Source organism: Gymnoscopelus microlampas (assembly GCF_963454915.1).
Source record: "Gymnoscopelus microlampas genome assembly, chromosome: 16".
Taxonomy (NCBI): Eukaryota; Metazoa; Chordata; class Actinopteri; order Myctophiformes; family Myctophidae; genus Gymnoscopelus; species Gymnoscopelus microlampas.
Genome location: NC_139953.1, coordinates 24,311,273 through 24,330,624, shown reverse-complemented (window position 1 = coordinate 24,330,624; position 19,352 = coordinate 24,311,273). Strand labels below are relative to the sequence as shown.

General features: G+C 40.6%; 1 protein-coding gene across 1 annotated transcript; it reads left to right on the top strand.

Annotated features, from left to right (window-relative positions):
* The first annotated feature begins 4,692 nt into the window (after nucleotides 1–4,692).
* Nucleotides 4,693–6,923, top strand: LOC311063228 (uncharacterized protein). Its single transcript, XM_084082516.1, has 2 exons — nucleotides 4,693–4,815; nucleotides 5,768–6,923. The coding sequence occupies exons 1-2, from the start codon at nucleotides 4,800–4,802 to the stop codon at nucleotides 6,103–6,105; spliced, it is 354 nt and encodes a 117-aa protein (XP_083938642.1). The 5' UTR covers nucleotides 4,693–4,799; the 3' UTR covers nucleotides 6,106–6,923.
* The last annotated feature ends 12,429 nt before the right edge of the window (nucleotides 6,924–19,352 follow it).

The window sequence follows — 19,352 nt, the reverse complement described above, 5'->3', positions numbered from 1 at the left end:
CTCTCTCTCCCTGGGCCCAGTGTTGCCAGATTGTGCGAGCGAAATAGGCAACCAGGTCTATGAAAACAACACGCCCAAAAGAAGCACATCATTGATTGATTGATTGATTGATTGATTGATTGATGTACTTTATTTAGTAAGACATGAGAACAACAGTACATGGAAGTACAAATTCACAATACGAGGTCTACTAAACTGGAAGACTCATAAAAGCACTAAGCTTGTTTCAAATGAGTTCCCCACGCACACAAATCATGATGACATATAAGAGACAGACAAATATACACAACTACTATAGAATGTCATACAATCAGTTTACAGGTTACTGGTATGAAGAGTGAGAAATATGTACAAAAGAAGAAGGAGAGAGGGGGGGGGGGGGGGGGTAGGGGGTAGGGGGGTAGGTTAGGTTAGGACTTAGACAGGGGCCATTTTCCAATTGCAGCCTCCTGAAGGTGTATCTTTACATCATCACATGAGCACTAACCCCATATATATATGCATTGGCTAAATAGCCAATCTACAAGCTGCTATTTTCAAAGAAAAATCTTGGTGAAAAAAGTGAACATTTAGGAATATTTTCAAATCCACAAAATCTTGTATGGGGGTCTCCCTGGCACAAAATATTTTCAGAAGGTTGGGTCTACAAATATAAATTAATTTGGGGCCGGGGTCCTTGATATGAAAACGTAAAACGTTTGAGAACCACTGATTTTAAACAACATTTAGGAAACAAGCCCAAACAAGCAACAACACTTTAGAAACAAGCCCCCAGAAAACGCAACCCTCAACCGCCAATATTTACAAGCAACTTCACAGAGAAATAAGCCCAAAGTCGCTTATAATAAGCGGACATGGCAACGCTGCTCTGGGCCTGAGTAAGAACAGGGAGGGGCCTCCGTAATGTAACCCAACACCTGGCGCCCACCCCTCCCCAAATCTCAACAGATACATTTCATTGAAGGAATGCGAGGACTGTGTTTTATCTGAGGGGACAAAGTACAAACACTGTCTGTTATATTCTTGTCTTAAAATAAAGGGATGAAAAAGCCCGCGTGTGTAAACGATACCATGGCAGAATGTTTGGGGCTTTCTCAAATGGCATCTGTTTGATGATGATCAGTGTGTGTGTGTGGGTGTGTGTGTGCGTGTGCGTGTGCGTGTGCGTGTGCGTGTGCATGCGCGTGCGTGCGTGCGTTGTGTTGAGGGGTGGAGGGGCACAATAAGAAATACATCTTCAAGCCTCTTCAAGACAATTAACTCTTTTAATAATTATTATTTAATTCAAATGTCATTTTATAATGTGTTCCTTTTGCACTTTGTCATAAAGCTCAGTGCTTAATGAGTCTTCCATTTTAGTAGACCTTGTATGTGAATTCGTACTTCCATGTAGGCTACTGTTCTCATGTCTTACTAAATAAAGTACATCAATCAATCAATCAATGTCTTAGTGCTCTCTGTGTTTTGTGTAGCACTTTGAATTACTTTGTTTAAATGTGCTATGCAAATAAACTTGCCTTGCCTTTAGGGAAATAAATTAATATTCAAATCAAAGCTTTTCAAATAAGCCAATTTGATTATGCTAAAGGTTTTCATTGTAGGCCACTTCAGAGAATGATAAAATGAAATATCAACCAGGCTATCTCACTCTGTCTTTCACTTCACTTCACTTCACTCTCTCGCTTGCTCTCTCTCTCTCTCTCTCTCTCTCTCTCTCTCTCTCTCTCTCTCTCTCTCTCTCTGGAATCACACACACATACACACACACACGCACGCACGCACGCACGCACGCACGCACACACACACACACACACACACACACACACACACACACACACACACACACACACACACACACACACACACACACACACACACACACACACACACACACACACACACACACACACACACACTGCACACTGACACAAGAGACAAACCCAACACCTGAAATCTCCACATTTAGCCCTTTGGCTATCCCTGCCTGAGGAAAAGTACCACAGACACAGAGGATGGTGTGTTCCTTCCAGTGTCTATGTGCATAGAGGAGAGCGGCCTTCAAACTTTTGTCTCAACACCAAGGCTACATATACATAGTCAGTGGTGGACACTCTGGACAGTAACAAAGTACATTTACTTTATTACTGTACTTAAGTAATTTTTTGAGTATCTGTACTTTCCTCGAGTATTTGTATTTTTGGATACTTATAACTTTATAACACTACATTACAAAATAGGCTTAAGTGGTAAGATGAATTAAGCCCTTAAGCCTATTTCAAATATTGAAAATAAATAACAGATCTACAAGCTCACAACACGTGGCGATGCGACGTGCTGTGTGTATCACTATTTTATACATTATTATTTTTTATTTCTGACAAATCTTTGAATATTTTGGGAAAATGTCAACATTTTAATACAGCAATGTGCATTGATATTAAAGAACTCAAGTTCAAATTTGACTGAGCAACTTTCACCTGTAAGTGATATTAGGCAGACAGACAGACAGACAGACAGACAGACAGACAGACAGACAGGCAAGCAGAACTGGAATGGAGTCTCAGTCAGAACCTCTCTTTTCCAGGCTTCATCTGCCCTAGCTCTGGTTTGAGGAATCCAGGGACCACGGCTCATGTAAACAGAAATCCGATCTAGTGTGCTTGGCTTGGGTTTCGCCCCCTTGTAGACCCGCTGATGATACCCGATCTGGCCCAGCTTTGGGAACAGGGCTTATCTGATGCCTCACAAAAGGCCCCTCTCCCTGCCTCACGATAACAGTGCACATCTGGTGCGTTTGTAGGGAGCGCTGTCTGTCCCCCAGGTCAGTGGTTCTCAACCTTTTCAGGCCGTGACGCCCCAAAATAATCATATTTGAACTGGGGACCCCCCACAGCCCCACTCTTGGAATTGTAGGAGTTGAGGCATTCAATTTTGTTTGACTTGGTTCCACAGATAAATACTAGGCGTTGTAAGCTTAGATCTGCTATTTTTTTTGTGACGCTTTCTTATATTATTTGATTATTTGGGGTATTAAAAAGTTCTTAAAAGTCCTTAAATTGTCACTTTACTGTCGTCTGGGGACCCCCCCAGAATCATGTGGGGACCCCCCTGGGGGTCCGGACCCACAGGTTGAGAACCACATCTCTTAGGGGAGTAAGCAAAGGGGGTCCGACTGACTTGCAATTCCCCCAGAAATCCACTTACCCAAATGGCAGGGGACTAGAGACAGTATTTATAGGCCTAAAGTTACAATCCAGAACATCTGGATTTAATCACAAGAATTGGCCACTTTGTGTACCCTAATGTATCATTATTTGCAATACTGTCCCATAGACAGATGATTATAGTGTATCCACCCTGTCAATTTAGAAGATGATTGAAAATGTTGGTTTAAACAGGTCTGTGTTTAGCAGAGAAATGTAAGATGATACATCCGTGATTTGGAGTGATCTGATGTTGCCATTAGAGGGCGACATCCACTAATTTGTTGGGAGTGCTTGCCATTGTGGCCATTTCCCCACATCTAATTACCCAACGATGGACCCCGTGATTAGAGGTTGTTGTCGATCTATTAAAAAATATATAAAATATGGGCTGGACTATTTGTCAATCTACTAAATTCCTGGCACTGCACGGTTGCATTTTAATTCAATTAAATGCATGCCTTATTATGTTATCAACGCCAAATTCAAGCCTGTAGCCTGGAAGAACCAGAGGCTTTTTTCTTTTCTTTTCTTTATGGGCATTGAGCATTCAGGCCCATTTGTCTACACTAGATGTCGCTGTTGTCATGCCGAATTAACTTTCAATGGCGACGCAACAGGTTGCGTTACAAATACAATTCCCATTTAGCTTACAGTATTTGACATGTTTTGATTACCTTTTAATTTAATTTAAGCCTGTAGGCTCTACAACTGCACATGTAAAAGTATTCAGTCCAAAGGAAACGTTTTCAATTCTTCAAACATTGCCTCAAGTTTTTCCATTTTCAAATAGCGTGGATTAGTTATATTATTATTTTTAATATACTATAAATGATAATCCATTTCGACAACGTGTTGCTTTCCTGCACGTAGACACATATGACCTTTGGTTGCATAAACCTCAGTTGTGTATTTGCAGTGTAAAGTAACATTTACATTTTACTCAAGTAGCCTACTGTTTTGAGGTATTTTTAATTTACTGGAGTATTTCCAATTTTCGGTACTTTTACTTCTACTCCACTACATCTCAGAGGCAAACATTATACCTTTACTCCACTACAATTGTTTCAAAAATGCAGTCACTAGTTACTTTGTAGATTTTGATTATTATTACAAAATATACATTAACCACTTCAGCCCTACACATTTCAGCCATTTGAAAATAGCCGATCTACAAGCTCACAATGCATGAAAACTTGTGAAATGGGGCGTTCTGCATAATGAGTACTTTTACTTTTAGTAGCCTACTTTTAGTGCATTTTTATACCAATACTTTTGTACTTTTACTCAAGTAAATTTTGAATTCCGGACTTTTACTTGTAAACAGAGTATTTGTACATTTCAGTATTAATATACTTTTTCTTAAGTAAAAAATGTGAGTACTTTCTCTCCACCACTGTTTATTTGCCGTTGCAGAGAGAGAGAGTCTACTACGTCACATCAGACATGATGCTGGTATAAAAAGCTCCGTCTATTGCCGCGACCACATTGGAGAGAACCAGCGTTCAGTGGGCATCGTGCTCTATCTATAGCCAAATCCACGAAAAATATGTCAAAAATGATGATTGTCCAACTTGGAGTGCTTATTTTCGCCATATGTTTATCGACACAGGTATGTTATTCTATTCATGTGTTTATTATTTCTTAGCAATTTTAGGGTGATTTTGTGTGGCGCTGTGTTTTGTGTTGTGATGGGATCGCTTTAGACCGTATTGTTGCAAGACAAGTGGATTTAATTCATAATCACAAATAATATATATTTATAAAAAAAATAAAAAAAGCAACTCTAAATTTGTACTAAAAAAAACATATAAAAAAAAGAACACTAATCAGTCTAAAGTTGATCTAGTCAAGATCCAATTCCCAGCTGCTTTCTTATTAGAGTTGCCGTTTATTGATTTTTACCCGAAATGCCTGGCCATGTCATATTTTTTGTCAAATTTAGCCTACTGTTACTGTAGATGACATCCAAGAGAATAAATGATTTAAAGGTAATGTATATAGTCTACCTGTGGGGATGGGTGGCTAAAGTTTCTCTGGGTGGCGTGCCAAAAGAAACCTGAAACCTGAAGCAGGCTGTTAGTTTGAGCTTCTCCTCCTTTCCTTTCCTATCATCCACCCTCACCGATTGATTACATCATTAGCCAATTGTTACAATCAAACCAATTTGCTGAGCAAAAATAAAATACGAAATAAAAAAAACAGAGCAATTTTTGCTCTGGGTTTTTTATTTTGTATTTTATTTTTATTGTTAGAAATTAGAACAGAACAGAACAACAGAGCAGAACAGAATAGAACCAAATAGAATATAATTCACATATAGTGGTTCAATTCACAATATTCATAGTGTTTAGTTTGCACACATCATAGCCTACTCTATGTTAACTCTTTCATTTCAGAACATTTGGCATCTTTACTTTATTTTAAGGCTAGCCTATTTCATTTATTAGTTTATTTCTTCAAAGCTCAGTTTTGGCAGAAAAGCAACTTGTAGTTTTGTAGAAAGAACAGTTTTTGAGAAGTGTGGAGTTCTAATCCTCTTGCCCCTCCCCCCTTGCCCACAGGTGGTCTCCCAGGTGGTGAACACCACAGCGGGCACGGCAGGGGGCAACTCCACCATGAACGCCACTACCATGGCGACAGACACCTACAGCAGCTCGGCCAACTCCACCTCCCCTACTGGAGCGGGCGTGTCACTGCAAGCGGGAACCTTCTCCCTTCTGCTCCCCACCATCATGGCAACCTCTCTCCTGCAACGCTACTGCTGAAAATCCTCCACCGGACCAGCCGTTATGCCCCCCCCACCCACGCCCCACCAAACCACCACCACCACCACCACACCCTGCCCCACCCTACTCCCTGTGCACCACCATACCCTTCGGTCCCCTCCACGCCGCACTGAACAGAGACCACAAGACTAACATCCAGTCGCCACAATGGACTCTACAAACCCTCACCCCCTTTCCTGCCCCCGTAAGAAAAAGAAAAAAGATGAAAGTTCATAAGGCTGGCATTTTTTTCTCTCAAAACAGGGGCGTAATATTCACTGGAGGCCATCACCCAACCCCTCTCCCCTCCCCCAGCCCATCAGATGGGAGTCGAAAAGGAAGGGCACTCCTGGTACGGTCAACTCCCGTTTGGCCAGCGTTTCCATGGTCACATCATCACATTTATGGAGATGCTCAGGGCGGTGGTTGTCATGTCACATGTCTCGCTTAACAAAAAAAAAAAGATAATGTGGACCACTTGAGTGTACAGAAGTACTTCTTGTAGTTTTAATTTCACTTGGAAATGAATATCAGAATGGTTTTGTATGTGAAGTGAAGGTAGGCACATAGGAGATTAAAAAAAAGAAAAAAGCAACTACTGGGAGTCTGATAACATTTCGGTCGGGTTTGCATAATTTGGCTCATGGTTTTTGTTATTGGACATGTCAAAGAGATGTATGTTACAAATAAGTTGCCACAGGACTTCTGTCAGTTTTGCCTTGTGATTTTTAAAGTTGTGGTCCTTTACAAGGAGGGTATGACTGGCACCTTTCCCCCTTTGATGCATGGGTTAGCCCCAGGAAATGACTGTACGTAAACCTACGGGAAGGTTTGATGTTAGATTTATATTGCCCCCCTTATAGTTTATATTTTGTATAAATGGAAATGTTATAATGTTTGTTAGTTTGAATAATGGAAGAAATGACAATGTACAATAAATTATAAAAAATAATTATTGTACTTGTTTCTGTGACTCTTGTTTTGGCCCGTTAATAAAAAAAACATTAGACTTTTAAGTTACATAAGTACATTACCTCATGATTTGTCTATCTAAACCATCCTACTAAAATAAAGACAAATTTGTACTTTGTCATACGATTGTGTCACAGTCTGAAAATAAGTGATGATAATATGATTGCCTCATGTTCAGTTGAAAATCAGTTATTTTCAGTGAGCGACACACTCTTATATAAATTACCTATAACTCTAGTTGTTGTCTGCCCCAAAGCCACGTGGATCTCTGTCCACTAAGTCTTTCTAATGCTGTTGGCTTTAGGGGTGTAGTGATGGTGTATTCATTGATACTGAGCTGCCAGAGGGTCTAGACAAGCAGCTGCTGAGCTGGCTGGGGTTGGAGCTGGACTCAGCATTCCATGATGCCCCCTAGATCTCCTCTGGCCTAAAGCCAAAGCAACACACAGGCAGGGGACAAAATAGCACTAGCCTTCATAGCATTCTAGCAAGGAACATATATTGGCCCCTGACATTTGTATTTGCTTTGTTATTCATTTGAAAATGATCATCATACAGTAAAGAGAGGACCCATGTTAAGAAGGAAGCAGTTTCATTATGGCATTCAATAAACACCGTACAGTTGCCCCTGCTCTGACTTTAAGAGTTGCATGACTTTTCAGCCTTTTGCCAAGTTTTGGAGGAGTACAATTTGAGGATTCCTGCAGTTGAATAGTTTCCCATACGATTAGGAGTGGAAACACGTTTGCCTTCTCTATGGTCCATATAGCGCTGTCTAGTCTTGACTTTTTCCTGATTTCTCCTGGGAACAGCAGCGTAGAAAGAGAAGGCACCTCATGTATTCTTATGTAGTGCACAGTGCAATTTAATGAAGTTATTCCTCACTCTAACCAGCACCCTTCAGAAAAGGATGGTTAAAAAGGAAAATGTGTCACTTATTTATAATGATGAATAAAATCTCCCCACCAAATTAAGCACTTTGAAAAACTAAGCAGAACAAAACAACAACAACATTTATTGTAATGAACTACAGCAAATGTAATAATTCTATGACTTCAAATTTGGCTTTGTTTTTTCTTTCTCTTTTTTCTTTTCCAGGAAGTCATTAACTAAAATACAAGAGGGAATTAAAAAAAAGCTGGCCAGGAAATATTGCTGCTGTGAGTTCTGAGTGAGCACAGTGACGCCAGCGTGAATAGAGTGCCGTTCGGAACTGCCTCAGCACCAGTAAAGCCGGCCTCACGTCTCATTAGACCAGACTATTGTCTCTCTATCCTCTCTGCACTATTAACCTCCCTCTGGCCAGCAGCACCACTCCATTTCCCCACCCTTCCCTTTCGTTTCCTTTTTCCGGCTCTATCTGTGCTCTGCCAATTTAGCCTCTTAGTGCTGTACATACTGTAAATTAGGCTTCTCAGGAACTATCCAAGATACTAAGTAAAATATTTCTCAGCCATGATAATGGATGTGAGTTGGACTTCAGGGCCGATGAGGTAGCTCAAGAAATGTCCGTCTCACTTGTTAATTGAGAACCGCTAATGAGTCTGAGTTATCAGTTTTACATGATTTACACATGCTCTGCTAGAAGTTGGAGGCCTTTCGAACAAAGCGTATGTGGAAAATGTCCTGGATGGAAGAGAGAGAGACACCTAAGATTTGCTCAGCTGTCCACTCAACTCTCTGTAGAGCTTTGCAATCGGCGGTATGGTATGTTATGGTAATAGCTGGTAAGGATGCTCTCAATGGCTTCTCTGTAGAAGGTGATGAGGATGGGTAGCTGGTGTTACAGGTCCGGGAGAGGTCCTCGGTTGTGTGTACACCAAGAAAGTTGGTGCACTTAATGCTTTCCACCGTGGTGCCATTGATGTTCCGTGGGCAGTGGTTATTGATGATGAACAAAACATACCGTAAATAATGTGTCTGTTTTGTCTAGTTTTAGCTCGACATGAAATCGTTTTCCCTCAGTGCCACCAACATTTAAGAAATGAAGTGTGAACCATACACGGTAAAATCCTTAGTGTTAATTAGGTCAGAGTTAAATTAACACTAAGAATCTTACTGTGTACCATGGTTGACTGGCTATCTATCTCTACAGTATTTCAACATGGCAAGAAAAGGGCCAAGATAAATGATGTCCTGTCTCTCTTTTCTACTCATGAATGAAGCTAATGAGCTGAACTTGCATTCATTATCCATTATTCTGAGACTTTTCTCACAAATGGTCCATTGTGAGAAATTCTCAAACTGAAAAGGTTTCATTAATGAGGACCCAGAAGATCTGGGGTCAAAGCTGTTAATAAAATGATCTATACGCAATTACACAAAGCTTCAAAGACAATCTGAGCTTAGATAATTGGCCCTGTTGATAGCAAACGTAATTTCTCTGTCATTTTATTCCACTATAGCAGACTGTCAATCACACCTGGTTCTTCTCCACCAAAACGTGAGTGACATTTTTCTCCTCCATACACAAACCTATCCATTGACAAATACCATTCCCTGTACTCTGAAAGATGTACACAGCACACCCGTTATGTGGTGTGAGGAGCGTACTCAAGTTCCCTCTGCCCTATGTTCCCTCAGCCCTATGTTCCCTCAGCCCTATGTTTCCTCAGCCCTATGTTCCCTCAGCCTTATGTTCCCCCATCCCAAAATAGACCCTATGTTCCCCCAGCCCTATGTTCCCTCAGCCCTATGTTCCCTAAGATTGGTAAAATGGGGTACATTTTTTGCTCTTGTCTGTCATGAGATATTCTTTTAGAAAGATACCTAAAAAAGTGATAGACATATTTTTTACATGGGCCATGGAACTGAATCCTACAAAAGGAGTGTGATAATTGACATGGCATGTCACAAAATGTTACATTTTTGATATCTCAAAAATGTATGGACAGGTTTATACATAACGTTATATTTTCTTGCTAAAACAAAATGTTGTTTGTTAAAGGTTAAAACACTATTTTCTGACAATAATTGCTATAGAGTGTTTGTTCAGTAACAGGGGTCTCCCCATCTCTCCAGCTCTTTAATACACAGAAAATACATTTTCAGGTGGCAACTAATTTCACCCTACCAGGAGAGAGAACCCATTTATCAGCTTAAATTTTATAGTGTTCTTATTGTCTGTGCACAATTGCATATACATAGCATCACAAATAATCTAAAACGTGTTTGAACATTCATGCAGTCATGTAATTATGAGAAAAGTAAACAGGTTATCCTTTCTGCAAAAGGAAACCTGCCTTGGATCAAGGTCATACATTTATTTTTATCGATTATGACAATTGAGTATCTATGACAGCCTTCCTTGGACACTTCCCCAAATAGTGTTTGGAGTTCCGTGTTTAAGGCCCGTACATCTCCATAAATAATATAAAGTGCTCACCCGGTAAGCACTTTATATCATTATTATTATATTACCCCTACAGTAACAGAAGGGATGTTCATGTACAATTCACCAGTGAACTAGAAAGGATAACTAAAGTCTATTTACTTTGCTTTATTGGCTGTTAGATTAGGTCAATCATATCAACACTGTTTAATAAATGACTATAAATAAAGTCACTCATACACAGAAAAGTTTGACGAGTTTCCACTGTCAAACATCTATGCCCAAACGAGGACACAAACTAACCGGCGCAGTGCTATCTAAAGTATACTCATTGTCCCATGATCTATTGAATACAAATATATATATATATATATTATTGTCCCCTCCATATTTTTTGTCTCTTTTATAAATAAGAACCGAAAATGAATTGGGAAAAAAAGGTCTGTGTCTGTGCAGTACAGTCTATTCACAGTGTCTATTGAAATGACAACGAACACAGCCATAAAGGAAACGATATAAGCCATAAAGGTATCCTTTAGCCTTAGATACACACAAACTTTCTGTGTAGGAGTGTCTTTATTTATAGTCATGTCAATAGACTTTAGTTCTCCTTTCTAGTTTCTAGTATTATACTTGTATGTCAAATATGGTCTGAAGAATCAATAGAGAATTCTGGAAATTTGAATCTGGAAAGTATCGATTATAAGTGTCACTGACGGCCGATATTTCTGACTAATAACATTAATAGTTGATGGGAGTGGGACACTTTTTAAACATTTAAATATTGGGCTTTCTGTAAGGTATTAACACATTCATTGCCAGGTATTAATTAATTAATTCATCCGCCACTGCCAGCGGTTTTACCTTATTTTGAGTCCTTTTGACGATCCACAACCCACACTATGCCAAACACACAGAGACTTGTGTGTTCTCCGCAGACCCGCTGACAGACATTTACACACATTCACATATTGTCAGTTTTCGGACACTGTTGGTCCTGGTCCGACCAACTTGCCACTTGCACGATACACACCGGATCAAACGGGACACACACAAGGTATGCCCGGGACACACAGACAGACTGACCTTTGGGGTGACACCCCGAGTGGAAGTAGGGCTGCCCCCCCTTCTTCAGGGGACCCCAACAGGTGACACTAACAGCACATTATGGCAGGACTATCTGTGATGCTGAGGGAAAAGAGAGTAGGGCTGAGGGAATATAGGGTTGAGAGAACATAGGGCTGAGGGAACACAGGGTTGAGGGAAAATAAGCCTGAGGGAACATAGGGTCTAAATTGATATGGAGGAACATAGGGGGCTGAGGGAATATAGGGCTGAGGGAACATGGGGCCTAATTTGGATGATTTTTTTTTTGTTAGAGATTGAGGGAACATAGGGTTGAGGGAACATAGGGCTGAGGGAACATAGGCATGACCCCGTGTGAGGTCTGAGGTTTGATGCATAACATACCTTTAATCATTGATTGTTCAATTCAGCCTGCCCCCTCCTCCTAGCCTGGGACCAGACGAATCTGCGAGTGCAAAAAAAAATTGCACTCTGCGATTTGGGTCTGGCACCGCTCCATAGAGAATCCATTTCCTGTTCCAGGAGACGTGGGGAACCAATCAGGGCTCAGTATTCGAATATGGGAGACTGTAATTGGTAGTTGGTTGTAGGTCTAACCAATTGCGTCGAGGGCTATTGTTTTGATACCGCCCCTTGGGAAGAAAAACGTCCTCATGGAAGCACCAGACTCATATCCACGCAGTGATATAGTCTAGCTACGCCAGGCTACCCTCCTCCTACACATGTTGTGTGGGTAGACACCTTGATGTCCTTGTTAAATCTAGAATGTATTCATCATTTTTACCTTCATCTATTTGCAGAGCACACATTATCTTTTTCAGCTGCACCCTCCTTCACACTTAACCATTTACATACATTCTCACCTCACCATACCACTTTAAACCCTATACCAGTATACTTGGTTGACCGGAGTCCCCCAGGGGTTTATACTAGGCCCCCTCCTTTTTTCCATCAACACCAAATCCCTTCACCGTAAAAAGCCCATACACAGTACAAGCTCACAAGCTTGTAGATCTGCTGTTTTTGCTGAATGTTCAATCACCCCAGAATAGGGATGCTAGGGTTAATGTGGTTAAACTGCTGGCAATTGAGCTGTTGCACTGGAGCAGTTGGGGGTCAAGTTCCTCGCTCAAGAGCTCTTCAACAGTAGGTGTTGAGTGAGGGCAGAGTTTTCCTCATCACTTCATTACCCATCCAGATTTCTCCTGCTGGACCCAGGGATCGAACCAGAAACTTTCCAGCCACAATATTTAGGCCACTGCTGCCCCCAGATGTACTGACACTTATCTGTCATCTGTCATGTGCACATATTTATTAATGACCCTTGAGTTCAAGTAAGGATGTAGATGTGTGTAATCTGTCTAGTCTTTTTCCTCAATTCTCCTGGGAACAGCAGCATAGGAAGACAAGGCACCTCATGTATTTGTATGTATTGCACGATTAATTTAATTAAGTTATTCCTCACTCTTCTGATTAACCAGCACCCTTCAGTGCACGCTTTGTGTGTGTGTGTGCGTGTGCGTGTGTGTGTGTGTGCGTGTGCGTGCACAAGGAGAGATAGTTATGTCTAGGCATATTCCTTTCATTATAGGCAGAGGCCCCGTGTCAAGTTTCTAAAGGTTGCTTAGGAGCCGCCTCTTGAGAAAATAAACAAACATAGTAGCTTGTTGAATATTATGTCCCCAGATTAATTTAACATCACAGCATCTATGGCAAACTTTGCTGATTCAAGAGAAAATAATACACAGTAAATAAATTATAGGCTGTTTTTGTGACCAGGTGTGTGGGAGAGAGAGAACATGGCTTCCACTTTGTTCAAGGGATTGTGGCCTCATGAATTATCCAGCTCACACTATAGTTTAGACCAGGACAGGTGTGTAACACCTGTCCAGCACATGGACTTGTTGCCTAGCACCAGGAAGCCTCTCTGTTTTGGGCAATTCACATACAAAGGATGACTAATGCGTTAATGGCTGAGGCCTTTCACACAGTGTTCCTACAAAACATGTGCAAGTCTGATTTCCAAACAATATGAGTTTACCTCACAATTGGCCCGTGTTCGGGGGAGGGTGATATGGGCGGCACCTGTCAGCCGGGAGTGTTGGGCGGGAGGAGTAGGGCGAAGGCTCTACGTCCTCCCGGTGGGGGCTCCTCACTGGCAGGTGAGGTGAGTCAGTAGGATACAACAGCAGTGACAACACAGAAATGTGTGTGGGGAGGAAACATTGGCATACCAACTAAATTGGGGAGAAAAGGGGGGTACAAAATAATTGGCTACTCTAAATTTATGATAAAAATAAATTTAAAAAAATCCCGACTAGCACCCCTAGAGGTTGTGCTGCTTCTTACACCCCACATGACCTACAGGGTTTGGATGGACCAACATTACCATCCTTAGATCCCTGCTATCCTTAGATCTTGCTAGGACTAAAACATTTAAAACTAGAAAGTGTGCCAAACTAGAAACTTCTGGCAGCTTGTCTGTAAAGTGTTGTGGTCTGATGACACCCAAAAAGGCCCCCTTTGGACACATTCCAAAAAACAAAAGTTGGTGTGGCTATGGGGGTCCACCATGCAAGTCGATGGCTCCAGTAATCACTGTAAATGTGCCATTTTTAGACAAGTGGTTCATTTTCAAACATAGTCCTTGGAGGCATGACTTTTGGTATGGGAGTAATACAGAGCAGCCGGAGGAAACCCACATGCTGGAAGCACATACAATCTCCACAAAGGAAGGCCCCAGTTGGGTTTTGAACCAGGACCTTCATGCTGGGAGGCAACATTGCTAACCACTGTACCACCACACTGCCTTAATTAGTTATTTCTTACCCCATGACAAACATTTTCTCAAATGTTGGTGTTGTATTAATCTATTTGTGTTTTGTGGTGTTACATGAATCTGTTTGGAAGTTGCCTTCATGTGATTTTGCCGCTGCTGGATCGCCAAAATCAGTAGTTCTGTGTCTTTTGTTCATTGGCTTGAAAAATGATCTCCCCTCAGGGCCAGTCATACAGTCGTTTGAACAGGTGTTGTAGAGGAGACAAGACAATAAGTAATAATACAGTATATTAGAAGTGCAGGTAAATAAATACAAGCCTAAATACAGAATGTTGGGATGTGGAGGATCATTCTGTTAAATTCTCCACAACAAAATCCTGTTTTACAATTTAGGCATTTAGGCATTTAGGTCTAAATCAGAAGGTGTAAAATTCTACAGTTACACTCTGACTTAAATCAATACAGGATGTGACTGTGTATCTGACCTAAATGCAGTATATGACACATTTACGCAGTGGAGTTATGTCAGAGATGGGTGCTGTTCAAGTATCATCACATGTGTTTCTTGAAGAAAAAAACAACAACAAAGTCATTCAAATCATAATGCTCCTGCAGGGGAACCAAATTTACAATACTGCAGTCTGAAGCAGCCAGGTGACATCTGTGCTTCTCTCTGCTTATTCAGCAGGGAGACTGAAGGTAGCACGGCATTTGCATGAATTTACACATCTTCTAAAATCTTCCATTGCAAATTTGCAAACTTTCCTTCTCTTACTTAGTCTACCACTTAAACCCTAAATACTACGTTGACTGGTTCCTGCACGTGTCTATACTAGGACCCCTCGTTTTCCCCTCAAATATCTTTGCAGAAAATCGCAGATCTACAAGCACACGTGTGTGTGTGTGTGTGTGTGTGTGTGTGTGTGTGTGTGTGTGTGTGTGTGTGTGTGTGTGTGTGTGTGTGTGTGTGTGTGTGTGTGTGTGTGTGTGTATATATATATATATATATATATATATATATATATATATATATATATATATATATATAGTACTAACCCTAAACCTACATGAAAATATAACGGTATGCATTCACAACTTGCATTGTTCCCGATTTAGTCTAGTTTTATAAACACATTTAAAAATGTATCAGTTTGGAGTGGTCATTCCGACAAACACTGTAATGACAGCGAAGCTACGAGAGGTGTCACTAAAAAGACTGCTAAAATGAATGTTACACAGTTTGACTTCATAATAATCATAATTATAACATAATAATAATAAGCTGATTATTACAGCAATGGGTTGGCATGCTGTATCTAGGACTGCTTTGTAGTGCTTAGCATTATATTTGATAAATCATAGTTTTCATAGGTTTCAGTTGGCGACCATGTTTCACCTTCCTCCCCTATAACTTGTGGAGTGCCCCAATGTAAAATTATAGATCCAACCCTTTTTACAGTGTGGCACTGAAGGGGCCTAGCTGTCTGGAACAGGGTTTGTCTGTATCTCTGTCTGTCTGTCTCTATCTCTGTATCTCTGTCCCTACAAAAGAAGACCAATCACAGCTCAGCTCACACTGCTTCGTGCATACAGCGACCCACACAGTTCAGCTCCTGTTGGTACACTAATCACAGCTCAGCTTATGCTGCTACACGCATTCAGCGAACCACAAGCGGCCATGCTCTGTAGGCAACGTTATCAGCCTTAGCACACAAAGCTCACATTGTCATGTTACCACATCATTGGTTATGTGTAGGGTAGGCATTGCTCAAGATATGCATTGCACCCAATGTAAAAGGATGAAGATAAGCAATTCTCCCACTAGAGCAAGACTAGTAATTTTAAAATGTGGGGCCATTATAGGGAGACTCAAGCCAGTATTATACTGTAGGCTACTTATAGTCATGACTTCGCAACTTAACTCAACTGACCTAAAAAACGCAACTTTATTGTCACATCACAAGTTTACAGGTATAAAAAAGTGGGAGATGTATAAGCTCCATCATTATAGTTTCAACAAAGGTGGAAACAGGTAGAAAAAACTGAAAAACATGGCAGATACGTGTGCGGTTAACAATAGCAGTGGAATGAGGCAGTTCAATTGCAGTAGATTGCAGCAGATATCCTACTATAATTCTAGTAACCTCTGTGCGTGCGTTTGTAGTGGTGGTGGTGAAGCTACCCGGTTCTCCCCACTGGCTGGACCAATTGCTCTGATTTTGCACACAGCCATTGACCATTACCATCTGAACTTAACTGTGAAGCCCGTTTTACAATTTCATCAAATCTCAGCTTCTTATTAGCGTTTTTGTGTCAAAGAATGTCGTCCCATAGCTGCGGCTGCCCGGCTATGGGACAAACTGCCTCCCGGGTTGCCAGATCATGTGCGTATATCCCCCCACGGCTGCGCCGACCGGGTATGGTCTAGTGTACATAATTTGCATAGTTTAAGGAAGGAAAAAATATCAATACAATGAGGCAATCATACACACATAAAATACTCCTGTGTGGTGATCTCCTTCCATTGTTATGCAGACAATACGCAATTATCTTTCAGTGAAGCCCAACATCCCTAAAACCATATATTAAAAACTGGATGCCAAATAATTTCCTTCAGTTGCCATTATTGGCCCACACCACTTTCATCTCTTGGTCCTTTTGCCAACAATGACAGGTCTGTTGTCAAATACCTTGGTGTCTTATTAGTACACTTAACACTTAATACACATGCATATTTTTTTATCATTTAAGGAATACTGTGTATCCAGCATCAAATCAATTTAGACTTTTAATCACACCAAAACATTCATACAAGCTTTTATTTCTTCATGCATTGGCTATTGCAATGGTGTTTTAACATGAGTCCTAAAACACTCAATAGGGCACGGTCACACCAAACTATGGCTGCCGGGTGATAAACTCAGGTTGTGCGCGGCTGACAGTTTTTTTGCAGCCAGCGCATTCTAAAAAACGGAGAAGCTTGCAGCGCATTCTGTCCCAATAACCAGTGACGTACCTGTCACTCACTTTCAAGCCCCTCCCTCCCTGTAGCCCGTAGACTAGCAATCGATTCGTCTGTATCCCGGTTACGTTGCAAGTTTATCAAACTTTAGGGCACTTGCCCTTACTTTATTGGAAGGGGAGATGCAACAGCATGGGACGGTCCGCCTTCGACTCACCCGATTGGACAGAAAAGCAGCATCTGTCTCGAGCATTTATCTGCTTCTAATAGACATGGCGTACAGAACGCATAAGCGCAAGGTGTGCGCGACACATGGAAAGATGCGCAAGACCATCAAACCACACCATTCCCATTGAAAAGCATTGGCAGAACCCACCCTCATAGGTAGAATTAAACATCGGTGTGACCGTACCCTTAAGATGCGGTCACACCGAATTGGAATTTTACCTATGCAGGCGGATTCTGCCAATGCTTTTCAATGGGAACGGAGCGGTTTGTTGCCATTTGCGGATTTCTGCCAAAAAAAAAAACGCTCTGTTCTCATTGAAAAGCATTGGCAGAATCCGCCCTCATAAGCAGAATTAAAGTTTGGTGTGACCCTTAGTAGTCCATGAGCCAGACAAGATTTCATTATCGAAAGAGTGAGCAAAACCATACCTATATTAAATTGTTCATAGGGTCAGTACGAGTAAATAAATATATGATAACCTTTCCACAGGAGTAGCTTTTTCATGGTTATCACACATTTTGTTATTTTCCCCATACGTACATGACAGGTGAAAAAATTACAACATTTTAAAAAGAGTTATCATAATGAAACTTCCTGAGTTGATTACTTACATGAAGACAATGATTTATCGTATTACAAGTTTTCTGAAATTGTATATTTAAATATGCAAATTAGGCATTTAGTCCATGAGCCAGAGCCCCAAAATTGAGCCAGATATTGAATATTCCCTCGTTAAAAACCCTTTGACTTCAACATCTTAACAAAATGAAATACGTATGTTGACTCTGACTTTGTCCAATGTTCCAATGTTGATTCTGGAAAGCTATGCAAATGTGGGCATATTTTCCTAATGCCTAATTTGCATATTTAAATATACAATTTCAGACAACTTGTAATACGATAAATCATTGTCTTCATGTAAGTAATCAACTCAGGAAGTTTCATTATAATAACTATTTTTTAAATGTTGTAATTTTTTCACCTGTCATGTACGTATGGGGAAAATAACAAAATGTGTGATAACCATGAAAAAGCTACTCCTGTGGAAAGGTTATCATATATTTATTTACTCATATTGACCCTATGAACAATTTAATATAGGTTTGGTTTTGCCCACTCTTTCGAAAATCATTGCTCAATTTTGGGGCTCTGGCTCATGGACTATAGGCTCCAAATTGTAGGCCTACAGAATGCTGCTGCTAAACTTTTAACTAATGCCAGGAGAAGAGAAAAGTGGTGGAAAGATGGGAAAAGGACCTTCAAGCTGTTCATGAAAAGGACAACAATTGATGAATGTATCCAATCCTCTTATTCCACTTTTCTGAGTAGAGATGCAATATCGGATACTTCATAGACAACACAGAACACCTCAAATCTTAACAAAATTGATCCAAGTAGTTCCCACTGTGCATTAAGTGTAAAAAGATCAGCTGGAACGTATATCCATTGCTTTTGTGAATGTCCCAGAATTACCAGGTTTTGGTCTTGTGTAAGTGAATTTAATTACATTTAGGTTACAATAGTTGATGGGCTGTCATCTAAAGTAGGTGTACTAGACTCTGAAAGATCTAAGTTGCTTAATAAACTTCTCTGTTTAGCTAGAAACTGCATAATGAAACATTTAAACCTCCATCTGTAACACAATGGGCTCTTCAGAGTACTTCCTATAAAATACTCGAAGAGAGAAAGAAAACAGCTCTATAAACATATGGTGGCCACTGATAAATTACCTGCTTATTATGGATTTAAGTTACTTGACAAAGAGGTGGTGATTCTTTAAACTGGAAAGCTCCAGAGGCCCTTCTACAATTTACCCTATTATTCCAAATCCATTTCTAAGGGTTTTTATTTGTATTTTATTTGATATTAGCTTAAATCTAAAAATCCACAGCTAAAGGGATCCTCTTCCATCCAAGTTGTTGGTTGGTTGGTTGGTTGGTTGGTTGGGTAGTGATTTTTCTGCCCTACCCCGCTGTTGCTTTCAGACACAATGCTCCACCCCTTTACCCCTGATTTATACTT